At 49.7% G+C, this 21754-nt stretch overlaps 1 protein-coding gene across 1 annotated transcript in view; it reads left to right on the top strand.

Annotated features, from left to right (window-relative positions):
- Positions 1-21754, top strand: part of SCTR (secretin receptor) — a 69173-nt gene that overhangs the window by 16952 nt on the left and 30467 nt on the right. The window contains exons 3-4 of the mRNA XM_063084489.1: positions 3259-3379; positions 18134-18241. Coding sequence (XP_062940559.1) covers positions 3259-3379; positions 18134-18241 — 229 coding nt within the window. The remainder of the gene's footprint in view (positions 1-3258; positions 3380-18133; positions 18242-21754) is intronic.

The following is a 21754-nucleotide window of genomic DNA, read 5'->3' on the forward strand; positions in this document are numbered from 1 at the left end:
ATATTTTGTTATAGTCCCCCACAGATTCCTGAAGGTCTATTCATTTTTTATTTTCAGTTAATTTTTTTCTCTGTTGTTTAGATTGAATAATTTCTATTGTTTTATCTTCTAGCTCACTGATTCTTTCCTCCATTGCCCCTTCCACCACCACCATTCTGCTGGCAAGCCCATCCACTGAGGTTTTTATTTTGGTTATTGTCTTTTTCAGTTCTAAAAATTCCATTTGATTCTTCTTTATATCTTTTATTTATTTGCTGAGACTTTCTTTTTTTGCTGAGTTTTATATTTTTACATTTGTTTCAAGCATTTTCATAATTGCACTTTGAAGCATTTTAAGAAGACTGCTTTAAAATCTCTGTCACGTCATTCTAACATCTCTCCCATCACAATGTTGGCATCTGTTGATTGTCTTTTATTCATTTAGTTGAAATCTTCCAGGTTCTTGATATGAGTAATCTTTGATTGAAAGTCAGACATTTTTATGTTATGTTAATGAAACTCTGAATCTTATTTAAGCCTTCTCTTTTTGTTGGCTCATTCTAACAGGGAAAATGGGTAGGTGGGTGCTTCCTCCTTACTGCCAGGTGGAAACAGAAGTCCAGCTTCCCTACCCTGCCTCACTTGATACCAGCAAGGGTGGGGGGAACTCCTAGTTACTGATGATGGGGGTGGGAGCATCAGTTCCCCACATGTCTCCACTGACACTGAAGTAGGGGTGGCCTCATTACCACTAGGTGATGATGAAAGTCCTGATTCTCCACTAGACCTCCTCTGACACCATCCCAGCAGGAAGATGGAGGGGGACATCTTGATACTTCTGGACTGGGGTGGAAGTCTAGTCTCTACTGACACCATGGGCTGGGAGGAACTTCATTACCACACAGCAGGGATGAAAGTTCCAGCTCGCCACTTGGCCTCTCTGACACCACCTGGCCAGGGTTTGCAATCTCCATGAAACATACACATTGCTTCCCAACATCACCAAGATTGGGGCACCGTGTTGCAGCCTGGCAAGGGTAGAAGTCTTGGTTTGATCTTTTCAGGGAGGTGTGAGTGGGGCCATAGTTTTTTCTGTGGTGTTTGGCTGGAGTAGGGCAGCAAACACCACAATGTTTAGTACTGTCTAAAATTTTTGTTTTGCTGGGTTCCCCTTTCCTGATCCTTGGCTAGAGAGAGCAGGCTTTTGTTGGGACTTTTTTTTTTAAAAAAAATCTATTTCTGGTGGTGTTTCCTTATTGCCGACTTCTTCAGCTCCAGTTCTGTGATGTATGAACTCACCACCATGAAGTGTCTTGGGTCCTGAGTCCCTGCCCATCTGCCTTCTTCTCTCCACCTTTCAGCGTCTTCTTATGTTTGTTTTATATATAATGTCCAGAGTTTTACTTGTACTTACTGGAAGTAATAGGGAAAAGTACTTGTAACCTATTTTCCTGGAAGCAGAAATGTGTCTTTTTTACCCTATTAGATATAAAGCTGCAACAGAATCTGTCTATATAAAGCTTTCCTCACGTATGGGATGGATTCCCAGAAGTAGAATTAGTTGGCCAAAGGGTATGAACATTTTTGTGGCACTTAATATATATAATTTCCTTAAATTACTTAACAGTGTACCTGTTCTCACTATCTCCAGCACTTTCTCTCGTTTCAAGAGAATGTTAGTTTCAAAGTGGCTCTGAACAGGTTGTATACATACCAGTGAACTAAAGGGCAGTGCTGCCAACCTGCAGGTGGATTTTTGTACTCAAACTCTTCTGCTTCCTCCACTGAAAAGCCAGTGTCAGAGACAATAGACTTCAGCTAGGACCGAGCAAGATGCAATAAAGGAAGAGAACAGGGCATGAGTGTGTGGGGCTGCATGCCAATGCCAGCTCTCTTGATGAACACTATATGCTTAGGGAAACTGCTTGTTTCAGAGTAAGAGTCTGACAAACAACATGACTAAGTCACTTGCCGTAGTGTCAGCAATAGGGCTGAGAGGTGGAAAAGGTATGAGCATTACATGATGTTGCAGCTAAATGGGCCCAGGTGTTTCTGCAGCAGCTTACTGTGGCTGAGCACAGACTCTGCTCCAGGGGAGGTGAAGTGTGGGTTTCATGGGCACCGTAAATCCTGGCCAGTTGATGTCAGGGAAGGGAGGAAAGGAACAGTTGCTGGAAGCTGGCAGACCCTTTTTGACTGCATTGGTGAAGGGTAATAAGATGTGGAAGACCCCAAATAGGAGATAATTGGATGATTATTTATGTCTGCCTTTGGAATCATTTGAATACAGTGCTACCTTAGCTGTCCTTGTCTGTCCCTCTCTGGGCCATTTTGGAATATGGCTTTGTCTCTAGAGACTTCTCTCCCTGCTTCGTTACATTGGAATTTCCATTCTATGAAACATTAATGTAGGGTTGATAGGGGTGAGGGCGAATAAAACCTGGTCCTTGGCCTCTTGGAAGGCTGGTTTCTGAAATCCAGAGCTCTGGGTATATGACCCTGGTCCATTCCCTAGCCACCATGGGCCTCAGCTTCCTTTTCTGTCTTTCTCTATATAGGGTTGTTTTGAGAACTGGTTAATTTGATGTATGTAAAAGGACTCTAATATTAAAATTTCATACTCATACTTTGTAAGGAAAGTAAGAGCTCAATTCATTCTTCTATTCAGTTGTTCATTCACTCATTCAACATATTTATCAAGTCTTGAGCACCAGTGCAGTAATGGAGCCATGCTATGGAAGTCTGCTCCAGGAAGAGCCAGGAAAAGCCAGGAAGCCAGGACTGTGTGCCAGTCCCTTCTCCCTGCTCCTGCCCAACCCCTCCCTGTAGCTGCTTTTTATCTGGGTTGGATGTATGCTGTTTTCTTTGGGACAGGGAGATGGTTAAGTGGAGGTTTCAAAGAACTTGTCTGAATCAAAACTAAGCTTTCAAAAACAGAGATCTCCACACAGTTGAAGTGGAATAAAGTAAATTCTACAGCTAGTAGTAAGGCACCGAAAAAGCCCACCAGACTAGAAGCCTTGATAAACTTAAGAGCAAAATTGATGTGGACGAGCTGCAGATTGTTTGAGCATTGCAGCTGTCCTGGCTGTGTTCTGAGTTCTCTCCCAGGAGTGGCTGCCTCTGCTCCCCTGAGGACTAGGCGCTCCTCACAGGCAGGGGCTTTCCTTCCCCATTTGGAGTCCCCATTGCCTAGCCCCATTCTTGCTCACAGAAAGTCCCTGTGTGCTAGGATTGAGTGAGCAGCAATGCTGAGCATTCTTGGCTTTGGACTTGCAGGTCAGTGCTCTGCCCCGACTGTGTGACATGCTGCAAGTGCTGCGGGAAGAACAGGACCAGTGCCTGCAGAAACTCTCCAGAGAGCAGACAGGAGACCTGGGCATGGAGCAGCCTGTGCCAGGTACGAGGCCTGCCTCAGCACCATGTCCACACTTGGATGTGGATTGTGTCCAGTCCCACTGGGTCAGGGGAGCTTGTCCTCTGGGCCAGGATGGCATGCGGGGGGCTGGTGCAACTTGATTCACTCAGACCGTCACGGGGGATCTAGACTAACCCTGATAAGCAGTCTACACAGAACCAAAAGCCAGCTCGTCAGCACTTTTCCTTTCTCCGGGCATGTGCACACAGCCATCGTTTTCTTAGCTTCTGCATGCTGACTTGGTCAAGGTAGGAGTTTGGTGGGAATTCCTTTGCAAGGCAGTTTACCTCTCATTCACTCTCTAACCTCTACCGCCAGCTCGATGGATGAGGTGGTAGGCGAGGCGGTATGGGGTCAGAAAAACTTGGGGTCCAATACTGGCTGACACTCACTGCCTATGTGACTGTGGGCGAATTATTTACCCTTTTGAGCCTCAGTTTCCTGATTTATAGAATAGAGGTGCTAGTTTATTTCAGGATTATAATGATAAATGAGATAAAGTGTGTAAAATACAGGTGCTTTGTAAATATTGCTATTTTAAATATTTAGTATAAGTAATCAACACTTTAAATATTATTAATCTTATGTTTAAATGTTAATTTTATTGCTATTCCCTTTCTTAACTTCTCTTCTTTGCTCTCTATCATCTAAGGGTAAGGAGGGATATAGCATTAAGAAAAGAACCCATTGCAGGTGTTCATACAAGCATTTATACACGCTATAACAGCACTATGCACAAAAACCAAGAGGTGGAAACAACCCAAATGTCCATCAACTGATGAATAAGTAAACAAATGTGGTCTACCTACATAATGGGATGTTATTCAGCCTTAAAAAGGAATGAAGTACTTATACATGCTACAACGTGGATGAACCTTGAAAACATGCTGCTAAGTGTAACAAGCCAGATACAAAAGGCCACACATTGTATTTTATTTATATGAAATGTCCACATTAGGCAAATCTACAGAGACATAAATTATATTAGTGGTTGTCAGGGGCTGAGGGTAGGGTCAAGGAGAAGTGATTGCTTGATGGGCATAGGGTTTCCTTTTGGGGGTGGTAAAAATGTCTTAGAACTAGAGAGAGATGATAGCTGTGCAATATTTTGTTGTAAATGCATGAGGTGCATTTAAAGTGGTAAATGATTAATTCTATGTTATGTGGTTTTACTTCAATTTAGAAAGAAAGAAAGAAGCAAATAAACAAAATAACAGAATCCAGGCTTTAAAATTAGACAGACTGTGATCTTTGACAAGTTACTTAATGTGTCTGGGCTTGTTTCCACATCTATTTTATGGGGTTTGTGTGAAATTAAAAGCATGTATTTTAAAAAAAATGTTTATTTGGTGCTTACTGGTGTCAGGTGAGAATGGAGAGAATAAAAGATACAATGGTAAGAAAGAAGGAACGTAGACCCCTCTCTTATCAGTTAGGAATGTGCAGGGCAGCATGTGGCAGAAGATTGATAAACTGGTTTCACCAAATAGGAATTTGTTTGTTGTGCCTTACAAAAAGTTCAGAGCTGGTGCAAAGTTCCAAGACGTCATATATTCCAGATTCCTCTGTCTTTTGGCTTCATGTGCGACTCTGCACTCATGATCATACAATGGCTGCTGCACTACAGGGAGGACAGGAGAGTATTCAGGTTTCTGGCAGGACAAAGAAAAAATTCACAAGAAGAAAGGTGCTATTTTTTGAATATTCCCTCCAAAATACATGTTGAAACTTAATCCTCAGTGTGGCAGTGCTGAGAGGCGGGGCCTTTGGGAAGTGATTAATCAATTCCTTTGGGAGGAATTGATTAATCCCTTCATGGATTAATGGATTAATGGGATATCATGGGAGTGGAACTGGTGGCTTTGGAAGAAGAGAGAGACCTAAGTGAGCATGTTAGCTCACTCTTGCCTTTCACCAGGTGATGCTCTGCACCACCACGGGATTCTGCAGAGTCCCTATCAGGGAGAAGGCCCTCCCTAGATGCACCTCTTTGACATTGGACTTTCCAGTCTCCAAAACTGTAAGAAATAAATTTCATTTCTTTATAAATTACCCAGTTTCAGGTGTTCTGTTATGAGCAACAGAAAAAAGGCTGAGACAGAAGGGTGAGATATAGTAGGAAGCCAATTTTTCCTAAAACTCTCCGGGTGGCTTCTGCTGTCGTTTCATGGCTGGAACTGACTGCATAGCCACCCCTGGCTGCAACAGAGGCTGGAGATGGAAGTTTTTAGCTGTGCATGTGGCTGCCTTGAACAACATCAGGTTATGCTAGTGAGGAAGAAGAGAAGAATGGCAATGGGCAGTCTCTGCCAGGCCCATCCTGACTGTCCTGTGAGGGAGCTGTGAATCAGATCATCACTGTATGCAAGGGACAGTGAGGTGAGCATAGTATCCAGCTCTGCCTGAGTGTGTAGCCCGGAATCTGGACTTGGACTGGGACTCTGTGAGGGCTGTCTTGAGGAAATGATGCCTGAGCCCAGGTCTGAGCAAGTGTCATGGTTACCAGGCACAAAGATGCGAGGGAGTCGGCTGCAAGACCAGCTCAAGGAACAGCAGGGCCATGGCACCTGGGTCTTCTCGGCCACGTGAAGCAGTTTCGTCCTGATTGTGAGAGTGACAGAAATCCCTGGAAAGTCTTAAGAAGTGAGTGGTGTGATAATCTGTGTGATGAAACGACCATCCTTGCTACAGTGTTGAAGGTGGCTTGGAGTAGGTCATGAGTGATTCGGGGAGACCCACTAAGAGGTGGTCTGAGCAAGAGACAGTGGTCACTGGGACTAGATAGGGTGTCTTTGGATTCCCCAAAAGCAGATGATTCTGGGCAAGATCAGCAGGGATGTGGGAACTGAGACGGAGCAGGGAAGGAAGCTGGTAAGCATTGTATTATCACTGTGAGCGACTGAGCTGAACCCCCTGGGACACTCAAGGAGCCAGCGTGGAACACGTTCCTCCCAGTAGCAAAGGGTATTTATCCACCAACTCCCCATCAGTCAGAGGTGAGGGCTGCTTCTGGGGAAGCAGCATTCATTCTCTTCCACTTCCAGCCTGCTGGGCTTGGGGACAAAGTTGGCTCTAATAGCTGGAGAAAGCCCCCAGACCAAGGGATCAGGAGCTAGCATTTGAAAGTGAGGTTGGTGTGCACAGAAAAGGCAAAGACTAAGGGAGATGAGGCAGGGTCTGCTCTGAAGGGGTGGTGGAGGTGGAGAGAAGTAGACACATGTGAGAGCTGCTTGGATGGTAACATTGACCAGAAATGGCGATGAATTGGATCCGGGGTGAGGTGGGAGAGAGAGAATCCAGGATGACCCTCAGGTATGCGACTTGAGTAATGGGGGGAAGGGGCGAAGGGAGAGCAGGCATCTGGGGGGAGAGGAGTTCAGTTATAGACGTAGGGAGCTGAGACTTCAAAGGAGGGTTAGGGCTGGGCACAAACTTCTGTACAGGTGCCAAGAGAGGCTGAGGTTGCACTAGGAGTGAGTATGGGAGGGGGAAGAGGAGCAGACCCAGAGGCGAGCCTCGCGCTCCCCAGCACTCACAGTCTGGAGCAGCCAGAGGCAAAAGGAGAGTCAGTGCGGACACCGCAAATGCTGTGCTTTAGCCAGTTCACTCAGCCACCGCACAATGGACAGGGACAGGATGGATGACTCTTCCTTCCCCTCTACTGGCTCTGACAGCTGTTTGTGAGAGCCAGACAGTGGTCTCATGGCGGTCATGGGGGCACCACGGATAGCCTCCTCATTTCCCGGGCCCTCCTGCCACTCCCCAAAACTGTGTCTGGAACAGCAGAAAGCAAGACATTGACAGGGCCAGTCTGGGGTGCAACAGAATACACAGCTGGCCTCCACCTACATGTTCCCACGGAGAAGGCCTAAAACTCCAGCCACAAGGCACCCTGAGAGATGAGGCCTAGAATGCTGAGCCTCTGGGAGAGACGATGGTGAACTTCAGTTCACACTGAGAAGTAAGGGATGGTTATTTTCATCACTGATGTGTTTAAAATGTCCCATTGCTCTACAGTGGTTCCAGGATGAGACCTCGAGGGCTTCTAATCCAGCTCTTGTCCACGCCTCCACCTCATGCACTACCACTCAGCTCAACCAATGCTTGCAATTTCCTGCTGTGTCTGTGTCTCCCACGCCTTGGGCCTTTGCACATGCTGATCCATCTGCTACAACACCATTCCCTCTCCTTCATGCTGCTGACCACCCGCCTTTCAGACTTCTCTAGACGTGATGTCCTGAATGCCCACAGCTCCTCTGGTTTACTGGCCACCCCGACTCCCACAGAGCCCTCTTTTCTCTCTCCAGGCACATCTGCACTACATTGTAAAGACATGTTTGCTGGACTATCTCTGTCCCAGCCCAACGTAGGGATGGTAACACTTTTCTCTTCCTCCCCAGTGCTTCGCACAGCACCTGCATAGACTGAGTACTCAGTGTGTTTGTTGACTGACTTGCTGAGTGAATGAATGAGGGCAGATACTTGACTGAGAGCAGGGAGGAAGGAGAAAACAAAAGAGGGTTGGCCCCAAGGAGAGAGTGGGGGAGAAGGCAGAACCTTTCAGATTGGCAAGGCCCCCACAGAGGACATGGCTGCCCCCAGCATGGCCAGCTGGTAATAGATTAGCTGAGTTTAGCCCATTTCACCCTTAGAGGGATGCTGTCCAGGTCTGACTTGCAGGGAGAGAGGCAAGCCTCTTGTCCCCTTCGGTCCTCCCATAAGGAGCATTGAGCTGGCTCCATCCACCCTAACCCAGCCTCTGACCAGGTGACTCCATTGGCCGGGACCTCCTGCTCACCTTCTGGGTGCCCCGATGTCCTGTTGGGCTCCAGCAGTGCAAGGAGTAGACTTGCTTATAAAGGCGGGAGAAGCAGATCTGTCATGAGGCCACTCCCAGGCTGGATCTGGGGAGATTAGCGCAGGCAGGGGCTTGAGTTCCAGGCTGAAGCCAGCGGGGATCTCAGCACTGCTGCTTCCTCGCTGATGGTCTTGGGCTAGAGGCTTCCCTCCTCTGCTCCTCAACTTGCCCATTTTAACGTGGGTAATAATCTCATGGACTTTATGATGCTGTCATAGGGAATGAATGAGTTAACACTTGAAGGCAGGGCGTCTCGTCATAGTAGAGAGCTTCTTTCATGGCCTCTCTGTCGCAGCTTCTTGGTGCAACCAGGCTGACTTCTGCCATGGATGGCTGGGGTCCACTTAGGCCCTCTGCCCACCTGCACACTCAGCCCTCCCTGTGGTCGTGCCTCTCCCGTAAACCACTTGCCCAGTCACCCTCTCAAGGCCAACTGCACATGTGCATTACTTGGGGGAAGTTGTAAACATGCTCATGCCCAGACTCTGGGTTGACTGATCTGAGCAGGACTGGTTATCTCCTAAGGCTTCCCAGGTACATCCAGGGCTGAGAAAGCTCTTAATGGATGCCTGCCGGGTTCTGCCTTACACTCACTGAGGAGACCTGGACAAGGTTCTGACCACACCCTCTCTTCTGGACCTCACTGTCTTCATGAGAAAAGAGCTGTGCTGGCTTTGTAATGGTTGAGACTGCTGGGCAAGGCCCGGGCAGCAGAACCAAGAAGGGCTGGCTCCACCCCACTACAAACATTCGGGCCATTTGGGTCTGTGTTGCATGTTGGCTTCTGCAGTTTTCATTTAGGAAAAGGGGTCTGTTGCTTTGAAAACATTAGAACCCTCAGGTGGAGGATGTCTGAGCACCCTGCCTGTTGGAAAAGTCTTCATGCCTGCTCTGCTCTGCTGTTAGGAAAGCAGGGCCAAGGAACCCATTGGGGAGTGTTGAATGCATGTGGCGGCTGAGGAGAAAATTCCCTAAAAGACTGAGAAGAGAGGAGAGATGGCAAAGGGTTAGAGCTGTTGGGGAGTGGGCTCAGTCCCCCATGTCTGCAGCAGAACCAGGCAGGCAAGCCCAACCCTGTCGCCTGCCCCAGACTGCTCCCTGCAGCAGATCCTGAGGAGCTTGGCTGAGGCACCCAGCCCAGAGGTCCCCCATCGTGCTGAGGCTCTGTCCTGGTACCCGAGCTGGGAAGGGGCTGGCGGGACTCTGCTGGGGGCACATAGTTAATGGTTAAGCTGCCTGGTCCTCCCTGGGGTGGAGGTTAATGTTTGAACCCTGGAGGAGTCACAGGAAACACCACTCACGAAGCTGTCACTGAGCCTGACACACTTATCACAGATAAAAAATTAACTGTTCAGCTATTCCAGGTCAGGCGGCCAAGGCCTTCCAGGCATCTTGTGGGGATGTTTCAGGGTCACGCTAATAGCTGCGTGGCCTGCTCCGCTGGGCTATTTATTACTCTGTTTACAGAAGCCAATACCCCCTCAGAGCGGGCTGGTGGAAGGCAAAGCTCTGGCTCGCCGTAGGGGAAGAATGCTCCAGAGGGACAGCATGGTGGCAGGAAAGGCGTGGGTTTGGCAGTCGGACTGACCTGAGCATGTGTCCTGCTCTGTCTAGTAGGTGCTGTGCGACCTCGAAGACACTGTTCTTCTCTGGTCCTTAGTGTCCTCTTCTTCAAATGCGGACATGCCATCCATCCCTTTCCTTCTTGTCTCTGTCCAGCTGGTTGCCAACTCCCCAATGAGTGGGCAGGAGGAAACAGGCTTTTTTTTTTTTGGTATCTTTTTTATTGGGATGAAATTCACATAACATCAAATTAACCATTTTAAATGGAACAATTCAATGGTGTTTAGTACATTCACAATGCTATGCAACTACCTCTATCTAGTTCCAAAATATTTTCATCACCCCAAAATAAAGCCCTGTACCCATAAAATAATCACTCCTCTTCCTTCCCTCTCCCCAGCTGCTGGCAATTACTAATCTACTTTCTGTCTCTATGGATTTGCTGACTCTGGACATTTCATTTAAATGGAATCATACAATGTGTGACCTTTTGTGTCTTGTTCCACTGGGCATGTTTTCAAGGTTTGTCCACAGTGTAGCATAAATCAGTACTTCCTAGGTGCTGGTGTTTAATGTGGTCTTCTCTAACAAATGTGCCCAGCTCTCTCTGGATTCCCCGGTCTCCTGATGCCCTGTGGCAGCCAAACGCCCTCTGCTGCCCTGGACCAGCCCCGTGCAGCCCACAGCTCACCTCTGCCCATCCTTCCCTTGGCACAACTGATCTTGGCTCATTTTTCAGAAATACATACATTAGGTTTGTATAACATTTTAGACAATTTAAAAATTTTGGTTCTTAAAATAACTGTGCAGTGAGTACTATTATCACCCCTATTTCACAGATGAGAAAACCAAGGCTCCGAGAGGCCCAGGATCACACAGAACTGGAACAGGACTCTCAGCCCAAATCTTTTGACTCTAAATCCTGAGTATTTTCTAGTTTACAATCCAGTCTGATCAAACTCAGCATGACTGAGCTGTGAATGACTGACATGCTCATCCTCCCAAGAAGGGTTTTCCATCAGGAAAAAAAAAAAAAGAGAGAGAGAGAAAGAGAGAGATTGTTGATGCCAATTAATGTGACGGGTGGCATGAAATGAAGAGCTCTAGGCCAGGAGAGCACAAAGTCTTGTGGTAGATGAGCAGGGGCCCCAGGGGCAGTGCACTGTTGGTGTAGACCCTGGGAGGGAAGGACTTCACTCCCGGTGCTCAGAAGCTTGCCCGGAGCTGGCCTCTTGCTGGGAGATGTGCCAGCCTGCTCCAGAGAAGAGGCCACTCAGCCTCAGAATTCAGAGTTTCCTTCATCTCCTCTAGTGCAGCTTCATTCAGTGTGTGATGCTCTTCCCAGTCTCCTAATTCCATGACCCTCTCTGCTTGAATACTTCAGTGGTGGGGAACTCACTATTCTCAAGACATCCCATGGAAGCTTGTGCTTCTTGGTTTAAAAATAAACACCCCTAGACTCTTTACTGGTTGCTCCTGTGATATGGTTTTAAACACCTTTCTTTGCCACACTGATACTCCAGTTCCTGTAACCCCACCCTGACCACACTTCTGTGTGTGCTCCAGCTGTCATAAAGGAGCTCAGCACCTTTCTTGACCAAAAGACTGTAGGTCAGGTCATTAGCAAAGCCAAAGAAACCTCACCAGGCTGCCCCGTGGATGGCCTAGGCATGGGGCCAGGGGTCGGCTGAGAAAGGCAAAGGGAGACACGACAAAGCTGGGAAATAGGCTGCTGTGCAGGAGCTCATCCTGAACTCCCGAGGGGTCTCGGGGAGGACAAAGTGGTGGATGGAGGTGACCAGGTGGTGCAAGTGCCTGGGAGACGCATATGGCAGTCCCCGGGCAGAAGAAAGAGCTAACGCAGACAGAAGCAGGAGATAGAGAAGAGCACGTGGGGCGAGGCAAGGAGCAGCTGGGGATTCCCTGGCGATCTCTATCAGCAGGCGAAGGAGGCAGCAGGGGCCTGGAGGGGTGCAGAGCACCCACCACCCTGGTGGCCTGATCCAGCATGTCTCTGGCGGTCCCATGTCACTGCAGCCTGACACATAGCCCCAGAAACAGTCACCGGTTATAGTCAGGCCATCTGAGCTCATTTATAAATAAATCAAGGACTGGAGGATGGAAGGCCCACTCTGGGTGAACACAGGGGAGACTTGTAGGTAGCAGAGGGCACCATGCTGGGTAGAGATCTAGACATCCCCGAGTCACTGTTATGCCCTCTTGGACCGCCTGACCCCTTTCCTCTCCCCTCTCCACCCTACACCTCTCTATCCCAGTGTGCAGGACAAAAGAAGCTGATTTGCTGAGTGTGTGCTTTGGGCTTGGCTCGGGGCCGAGGGCCTCATAAACATAAAGAAGACAGATCTTCACCTATAAACTTCATTGGGTGAAAATCGAACTTTCTGTACTTCCTATGACTCTAATTCTGACTCCATCCTCCTAGGACAGCAGAAACGTAAAGCCTTGGTATTTTCTGGATCGTTTCCCCGGCTTTCTCAGAGTGCTGAAGATTCACATAGCACCATAACGTTTGTGCTAGCCCCTCTCAAAGTTCAAGCTTTGCTCCACATGGAGGGTGACTAACGGACCCCTGCCCCTGGCCACATGGCCCTCTGTGCTTTTCTGGGAAGCACAGGTTCTGCAAAGCTGTCTGTGGTTTGCTTGTCTAGATGTGTCCCCAGAACCATTTCTCCTCTGGGCCATTCTGCCACCTGGGCAGGCTGGGCAGCAGGTCGCTCATGCCTCTTTCTGGAAACTTCCATGACCCTGCTCAACACTTCCCCTCCATTTCTCCCCAGCCTTGGGGAAGTCTTACTCCTCCTTTTCTGTTTTCTCCCAAGTGTTTTCATTACACCAGAAAGTGTTTTCATTGTACCAGAATACCTCTTCATCCCCCAGGGGCCTTTGAAAACCCAAGCTAGGCAGACTGTAAGTTTTCCTGCCCTCCTCTGAGACTTTGAACCAGCAAGTTGAGGAGGAAGGAGAGAGAAAAGAAGAGAGAGAGAGAGAGAGAGAGAGAGAAAAAAAAAAAACCCAGAAGTTAATAGATAGAAAAAAATAATTTTGCTGCACACAAATCGTATAATTCTCACAAAAATCCTGGGGAATATTACTATGCCCATTTTATAGGTGAAGAAACTGAGGCACATAAGTGGCATGCCCATGCTGTCCTCTCAGGCCATGGGCACTCAGGGAGGCAGCCCGTGTCCCCCCAGATGGTATTTGTGGCCAAGCATAGTTTTTGCTTATTTCCCCACTTAAACTTCCCCAGCCTTCCGTCCCCTCCCTTCCAGCCAGGCACTTGGTGGTGACAGGTGACCATAAGAGATGGCAGAGGGGTGGGGAGGCAGGCCCTCCACTGTGTTCTGTACCTGCCTCTCCAGAGGCAGCAGCCAACCCTTGTGGCTTGTACGAAGGTCCCTATCCCTCATCTCACTGAATCCCCCTGACTCCTAATGCTGGCGGTGAGGTTTGCTGCTCTGGATCTAAAACTGCCCCAGGACCCCACAGCCACCCCAGTGCTGGGCTGTGTTCCTTCCCTGCCAGAGCTCCCCAGGGAAGGCCAGAGCCAGACCAGGATGTCAGTTGCTGAGCAGGAGCACCCTCCCTGCCTCCCATTCCTGCTTGACCTAGAGGACGGGGAAGCTACAGAGACGCCCAGCTCCCCGCGCCGCGTTCCCTCCAGCCCGGCTACAGCCGTGGGCTACCTGTGCTATGATTTCCTTCTTATTTTCTTCTTTTAATCAATGGACTTTTAAAAAACTTAGCCTCATCTTAAATAATAGCAGCAATAAAATCACAGATACTATATGCTAGCTTTGTAATTTTTCTAATACATATTAAATTCTCTAAAAAGTGCATATGAAGCCCCAAGTATGGGAAAGAGTAAGACCACATCACAGGTGCTCTGGAAATGGGCAATGCCATGTGGGGTTAGCAGCAAGGTCCGCTACCACCAAGGGTCAGCCTTCCTGGGCTGGGGAGACAGGAAGGCTGGGTGAGATCCCAGCTCTGCCATTAGGATCTCTGTCACCCTGCACTTGTCACTTTGCCTCTTGTGGCTTTGTAACCCATCTGTACCACGGAGCAGTGACCTGTGGGCTGCTATGTGCTTCAGCTCCTGAACGTCTGATGGGTGTCCAGCACAGGCCAGGCATAGCCCCATCCTCAGCCCGAGTGCCTTTTCTCTATCCATGGCTAACATGAAGGGTGTGGCCGTGAGTCAGTTGGCAGGGGGACCCCATTTACTCGAAAGGGATCCTACTCCCCTCTCACCCCTCAATCCCAGGCACTTCTGCCCTGCCCTGCCCTCTGACAGTACCAAGCTGGGTGTCCCTGGGGGCCCTCCCTGATGTGACCCAGGTCAGGACACCTCTCACATGTCCTTGCACCCTCTGCATCTGTCTGGCCAACCAGGCATGGGTCATTTGGCTTCATAGACTGGAGCCTTTGGCCAGTGTCTTGGCTGATCTGGCGAGCCCTAGCCAGCCCTGAGTCCATTTCTCCGAGTGAGGTAAGAGGCTCTTGCATTTTTCCAAGCTCTGGAAGTGCCCCCACTGCTTCCAGTACAAGGGGAGCTGGCCGAGCTGGCAGGGAGGCTGTTCTGTAAGCAGGCATTCTGCTGCCGCACCGAGACGTCTGCACAGGAGAGAGGAGCTGGGGTCAGCCTTTGCCTCTTGGGACTCCAGACACTGGAATAGCCCAGAGTGGAGATACACAGTGGTTCATTTGTCAAGGGCCCTCCCAGGACCAAGTTACCATCCCAAGAGTCCCCGGGAGGCCCGGTGTCACCCAGGGCCTGCCGAGTTCCGGGAGACCCTGCTCACACTTGGCGAGCAGCTTCCACAGCAGGAATTGGGACAACTAGCCCCCTGGGTGTTCTGGGGGAAGTTCAGATAGAGAGATGCTCGAGCCCCTCTTCTGGCAGGGCTCACTGTGAGATTCGGGGTGAAGATTCAGGAATATCCAAGGGCGTTCTCATCTCTCATATTCCTTGAAGGACAGACACCTGGTCCTTGGCCTGTTAGATGTTTTCACTGTCCTGTGGGAGCTCCATCCAAACCCCGCCCTCTGTGTCCCAAAGTTTCTCTCCTCCAACCCCCCACCACCCTTGCCCAGCCCCATAGCCTGCCTTTGTCACCCCAAGGGCTGCACCGCCTTCAAAGCCCCACCCAGGCATCCTGCTCTAGGCCTGGGCCCCTCCTCGGGGCCACCGAGTCAGGCCACACCTGCCCTAGCTTCCCACCTCCCCATCCGTCTCCCACTGCAGACTTGTGTATCTCCCCCCACCTCCTTGCCTCTCTCCAGTCCTCTGAGCCTGGCTCTAGCAAGGAGGACACCAGAAAGTTGAGTTTGGTGCCACATGGAGACAGGTCAGTGGCAGGGGCTGTGAGGTGGCACACCTATGGGCGGGCTATGCAGAGACAGCTCTCAGCCCTGCCATTTCCCAGCTTTGTGACCTGGGAAGCCGCTTCTCCTCTCTCTGTGTGATGGCCCCATTTGTATAATGGGGGTCCAGCCAGGCAGCCCAGAGCACTGCTGTGGGATTAAATGAGCTGGGTGTGTGGAGCACAAGGTTTCTCCCCATTTGCACCAAATCAGAGCTGGAAGCAGAGGACTGGAAGGCTAGGACCTGGCTATGGAATTTAGAAGTCATGAGGGATGTGTGACCAGGAGCCGGAGGCCCAGCATTCACCCATCTCCATTCGTCTGTGTGTTTAGCACCTGCGCTTTTCAGGCCCACTGTGGGCACAGAGCTCCCACAGTGGTCAGTCAGACAGTCTCCTGCTCTTGTGGGCTGTCCGCCTGGTGTTGGGGGAGCCATCCAGGCACCAAAGTAGAGCCACTGACCGACAGTGACCTCCCGGCCTCAGGAGGCAGGCCCATGGCTGCCTGTCTCACCATCTCAGAACCGCTCCTGGGAGCCAGGGGTAGGGCTGAGCCCAGAAATGGGGCCGTCAGCTGTGGGAGGAGATTCTCAAAGCAAGACCTGATGACCACATACAGCAGCATCTCTGGAGAGTTCTTAGAATGCAGATTCCTGGGCCTGGCCTCAGAAAGACTGTATTAGAATCTCTTGGGGTGGGGCCCAGAGTGCTGCCCGGTGGACGTGCTCCTGGCTGATTCTGATGCAGGCCGGAGGGTCAGAACCTCTGCAGCGAGACAGGTTACCAGGGAGACTTCACCTAGAGAGGAGGAAGGGCTCAAGGTGGATATTGATGCTTTGAACCTGGTTGAATTAAAATGCCAAAAATAGACTCTTGCTCTTTAAAAAAACTGGGATTTTGCCCTCTGGATACTCCAATGATCCCTGCAGACTGTACCCATCTCCCAGTCCCCAGAGCTAGAAATTGCAATTCAGAGGAGCCAGTGCAGCCTACCATCCAGATGCCAGGACCGGGCCTGGGGAAGGCAGTGGGAAGGGACTGCCATTCACCAGCACCTACTGTGCACGGCTTTATGTGTGGGCTTTGAGCTCATCCTCTTGACACCCTCAGGATGGGCCATTTGTTCCCACAGGAGGAGATGGGCTGGTACAGCTAGTGTGGGGAGGCCGGACTTGATCCCAACTCTGTGGACTCAAGAGTACTGGCTTTTTCTGAATGGCTTTGGGTGGTGTGGTCTGCACTGTGTTCCCCAATGAGGGGTGACTGGTGCTCACCTCGTGGTTGACACCTGACTCATTTACTTCAATAATGTCCCACACTCTGGTTTCTCTTCAGATCGTATAAATCTTTCGCCTTTTACTTCAATAATGTCCTCCCAGATGGCATGGGTTCCCAGACGCTTCCTGCAGGAAGCAATATCCCTGGGTTCCTGACCCCTGAGACTAGCTTTGAGAGAATTGGTGGGTGGTTATGTGAAATAATTCTTTTAAAAGGGTATAATCACAACTCACATACAAATATAAAATGAATGCCTGCCAAATGTTTTATTTAATTAGTGAGGAAATCAGTAAGATATCACCACTGGGGAGAATTCAAAGTACCATACATACAAGAGGATACTTCAAAAAGTTTTTGGAAAGATAGAATTAAAAGATAACACAAATCTTTCCATGAACTTTTTGAAGTACCCCTCGTATAAGGCAGAATGGTAAAATGAATTTATAAATAAATGCAGAACTGGCTGAATGTAAGGGGAGGAGAGTGAAGTCAATAGTATTGCAACTGGACAAAATTCATTTGCATGCCTACAGACAGTGATCATTTGCATTGCTATCAATACCTACAACTTACAGAGTTGCAAAATTGCTCAAAGACAGTAAAAGACCCCAGACCCCATAGAATCAGATAACCATAAGACTGTCCTTAGACAATGCCTAGTTTTGCATTGAAGACATCTGGTAATCTTTTTGATTCATTTCCAAGTCTTTCGCTTACCAAAAGTGAGCCGCAAATCTGGCTCTGAGCTTCCTAGCAGGCACATCAAAGAGGAATCAGCTTCGAGATTCACTGTCTATAAGGACATATGTATACTAGTCTTCACAAAAAAATTTAGCTTCTTACTACACTGAGACTAGTTTCTCCTTCAGGAAGGGGCCTCATAAAGGGAATATGGTGAGGTAGAAAGTAACATCCTCAACAATATTCCTTCTGCAAATGCGTGGGTGGCTTTGGGGTAGCAGTTTCCATAGGCCAGGGCAGTTGTTCTCCAAGTGGTCCTAGACCAGCAGCATCAGCATCACCCAGGAACTTGTTAGAAATGCACATTCTCAGGCCCCACTCCAGACCTACTGAGCAATCTGTGTTTTAACAAGTCCTCTGGGTGATTCAGATGCAAGCTGAAGTTTGAGAATCATGAGACAAAAGTTCTCAACCCTGCTCTCATGTTAGAATTATCCAGAAAGGTTTACATGATATCATGCCTAGGCCCCATTCAGACCAATTCAATCAGAATCCCTGGGTGTAGGGCCTGGTTATGAATATTTTTAAAGCTTCCCAGGTGGTTGTACTGTACTGTGAGTTGTTTAATGTAAGCTGAGGCAAAGAGATGTGCCTCTTCTGCTCCAGAGAAATCCAGACCTATACTTGTGAGGCTGATGTGAGATAGTGTGCCTTCCTTCGTTCCTTCCTTCCTTCATATCTTCAGCACTGAGCACCTACCCTGTAGATGGCAGAGTACAGGACCTCGAAGATGAAAAGGTACATTAGACACCACTGGTCCCTGATCTCGAGGAGTCAGTACCTAATGGGAATTGGAAAGTTATCTAATGGGAAATCCAGGCAGGCAAGGGTGTTAGGGATGGTGACAGGATGGTGGGGGTGGCCTGAGCCCACGCTTCATCCCTGCTGATGCTGCTGCTCTCTTGGCAGGCTGTGAGGGGCTGTGGGACAACATGAGCTGTTGGCCCTCCTCTTTGCCGGGACAGACTGTGGAATTGGAGTGCCCACGATTCCTCCGGATGCTCACAAGCAGAAATGGTGACCACTCATGCAAGGGTCCTGGTTGAGAGGCTGTGGGGTGGTCCCCTGGGTGAGGCCTTAGCCTAGAGACAGGAGGCCAGGAACCTTCTCTGGAGATAAGCAGTGGGTGAAATGGTGGGGGAGACCCTTGCTGGGTGTTGGCAGCCTTGCTTGGGTGTGTGGGGTGGGCTCAACTCTCAGGGTCCCAATGTACTGGGGAAGATCATAAATGAGCTGAGTTTGCTCCTCTCTGCCCCAAGCCCCCTATTTAGGGGTTCCCCTCCTTCCTTCTATGTTTCTGACCCCTTAGCAGCCAAGTGCCTTGTTCCAGTCCCCCCATGACTCAATCCCCCTGGCAGTGCCAGGCTCCCAAATGGCCTGGCCTTCCAGAACTTACTGCCTCTGTGCCCATTCTGCCAGGCGCTGCTGATAAACTGTGGGCTCCCCGGGAGTCTCTGGACTCCTGGAGGATCTCTTACCAGTTTCAAGGATTTTCTTAATTGATTCACATTAGTTAAAGGTTGACCATATGCCAGACATTTTTGTATATTTGGGCTCATTTAGTCATCACAAAACCCCTGCAAATTACGTACTTTTCTCTTGACCCAACAAATCACTTGACTCAGAAAGAGTAATAATAGCAGGGACTAAGAGAGGTTTAGCAGTTTGCCCTAAAGTTCACAGCAACAGGTGGAGAAACTAGAACTCAAATCCAGTTTCTCTGACTTCAAAACCTGTGCTCTGTCCTTGAGGCCATGATCAAGGTAGGTCTATGGACCCATGGTCAGGGTGACCCTGGGTGGAGATAAGGTAGGTTCACGGCCTTTGGCTCCTGACCTCAGTGGCGTCCTTTATAATCTAAAGCCTGCCCTGGCCTGGCCCTGCTGCCCCTCTCCTCTAACCCATGGAGGGTAGGAAAAACTGCCTGAGGAGGCCCTTTAGCAAGAACAGACCCAGGACAGGTGACTTAACACCAAACCCTACCAGCCTTCCAGAGCTAGGCAAGGAAAGGATGACACAGAGGCAGAGACCGTGGGGCCTGGGAGAGGCATGCAGATTCTTCTCGCCATAATTTTCTTGTGCATGTGGACACATGTGCACACGCGCATGCACACACATACACACATAGATTTGGAAACATTCTGTGTAGCTCACTGTCCCCCTCAGTCTCACTCAACACCCCACAATATGGGAATTGGAGGGGACTAGGTAGACTGGTTTGAATTCCACTCCTCCACTTACTGGTTTGGTAAGACCAGCTGCTGTAACAGACAAATCTCCCAAATCTCAAAGCCTTAAATAAATGTTTGTCCATGTAAAGTCCAAAACAGATGTTCCTGAACAGCAGGCAGCTCTCCTCCACATGGTGATCCCAGTATCCAGCACCTTGTGGCTGTGGCTTCAACACACAGCTTCAAAGCTGCCTGGTGAAGGGGACGGACCCAGATGATCACATGGGGAGGTTTCGAAGGGCCAGGCCTGAGACAGTTACCACTCTGCCCACATTCCTTCAGCCACATGGTGACACTTCATTGCAAGGGACATGGGGAAATGTCATCCCGCTGGATGCCAGTCAGCCTTGGGGCCCAAGTTGCTCATTGTCTCTGAGTCTCAATTTTCTTGTCTGTAAAATGGGGAGAATAAATAATACCTGTTCTGTAAGGCTGTGCTTGGAAATAAATTTTTAAATATCTTCTCTTGTCCTTCACTCCCCACTCCTCTCCCTTGTCCTTCCTCTCCTCTGGATCCCATCCACTCTCCACCCTGCTCCTGCCATGCACACACCTGAAAATTTACCAACAATCTTTACCTCCTGGCATGATCCTCCCCCCACCCCATGTCTGTCTCTTGGGTCCATGGAGCTCAAAACACAGGAGATTAACCCAGATGTGACTAACCTGGAGCAACCAGCTGGTCAAGTGCAAGGCCAGAACCAGACCCTGGTCTCCAGCTCCGGTCCAGTGCTCCTCCATGGCTGACTGAATTTTCCTCCTGTTGGAGACGACTTGAAGCTCTCCTCCTCCCCAGCCTTGCCTTCACAGTCTTCCCAGCCACGGTTCTTCCTGCCCTTTTGCAGAAGGGGCAGGCAGAGTCAGGGCTCATGGCCACAGGGGTGACAAGGTGCCAGTCCAGTCACATCCCTCCTCAATTACTTGCTTAAACTTCCATCTGCTTTATTAAATAGAAGCCCACTGTCTCCCTCTTGAGGCTGCCCCACCTCACAACCCACTAGGGGAGTCTCAGGGGGTCAGTTCCATGTGCACGCCGCCTTCTGTGAAGATGGGAGCTGGAGTCCTGCGCATACCCCTGCTGAAGTTTCTTCTTGCCACCACATGGTGTCGCTATGGGGCTGCAGGTCCACACTGAGGCACTGCCTACAGGGCTCTGCTCCACCGGGCAGTGGGGAGGGTCACTCGGCCCCTGGGACCACCCTGCTCATTCCCAGCCCCAGGACTGGCCAGCCCAAGATCGTAGGTCAGGACCTACCAGCTTCGTTAGTTACTTGAAGAGCTTCCACCCACACACCACCTTCCCACCCCATAGATCTGCGTCTGGCTCTGATTAGACCCCTGCCTCTGCATCTCCCTCAGGAAGGAAGGCTCCCCTTCAGTGACGTCGCCCAGCCCCAGGGAGGAACACCAGTGAGGACAAGGTGGTGTTCTGGACCCCTCCTTCTGAAAGAAGAAAAAAAAGAGTAATAAGTTAATTCTGTCTCAGGGCACTTACTACTTGGGCCCAGACAAGATGAGTGTCCATGTGACTGGAGAAACTGCAGGCTGAATTCTGCCCCCAGACAGTTCTCTGTTCATACGGGCCTAGAATGTTCCCTCTGGGATGCATTCCTTTGATTCTTAAAAGGGCACTGGTCTTCCAGAGCTCCTTATTAAAAACATATATCCTGGGCAGGGCCAGGCCTTGACCCTCTTTCTTTTCTATCTTAGTGGGGATCTAGTAAAGCCATAGTGGTTCCTAACCTTATTAGGGTCCTGGAGCTTTCGAGAGTCAGATGCAAGCTTTGAACTGGCTCTTCCCCAAACTGTATACACAACACACACACACACACACACACACACACACACACACACACACCAACTACTCAGGGATTCTCAAGGTGTATATTGACCTGTACCTGGTTAGGACCCCTTACCTATTAGGAATGAACCCAGAGACCCTAGAGACAGCCCAACCCTATCTCCTCTGCAGCTCTGCCCAGCGCCCCATCAGCAGCAGCTCTGCCTTATCAGTGGCTCTGGGCACGTAGCCTGGATCATGTGAGGCATTTGTCTTAGGAATCCCACTGGGTCAGTGAGGAGGGGTCTCCAAACAGGCAGGCCTGCTGCACTGGGCTGGGCCCACACACAGCCCAGCCTCTAGACACACACTGTCTGATAACCTTTGTCTCTGGGCTCGGGGGAGTTTGTGCTCCCTTAACTGGCTTTCCTATACAAGCAGCCTAAGTTTGACCACCATTCTTTCCTGTCTGACAGCCTGGTGTCCTGATTTAGTTCCAGAAGCCTCCCACCCCTCCCC

Source organism: Cynocephalus volans, chromosome 1 (assembly GCF_027409185.1).
Source record: "Cynocephalus volans isolate mCynVol1 chromosome 1, mCynVol1.pri, whole genome shotgun sequence".
NCBI lineage: Eukaryota > Metazoa > Chordata > Mammalia > Dermoptera > Cynocephalidae > Cynocephalus > Cynocephalus volans.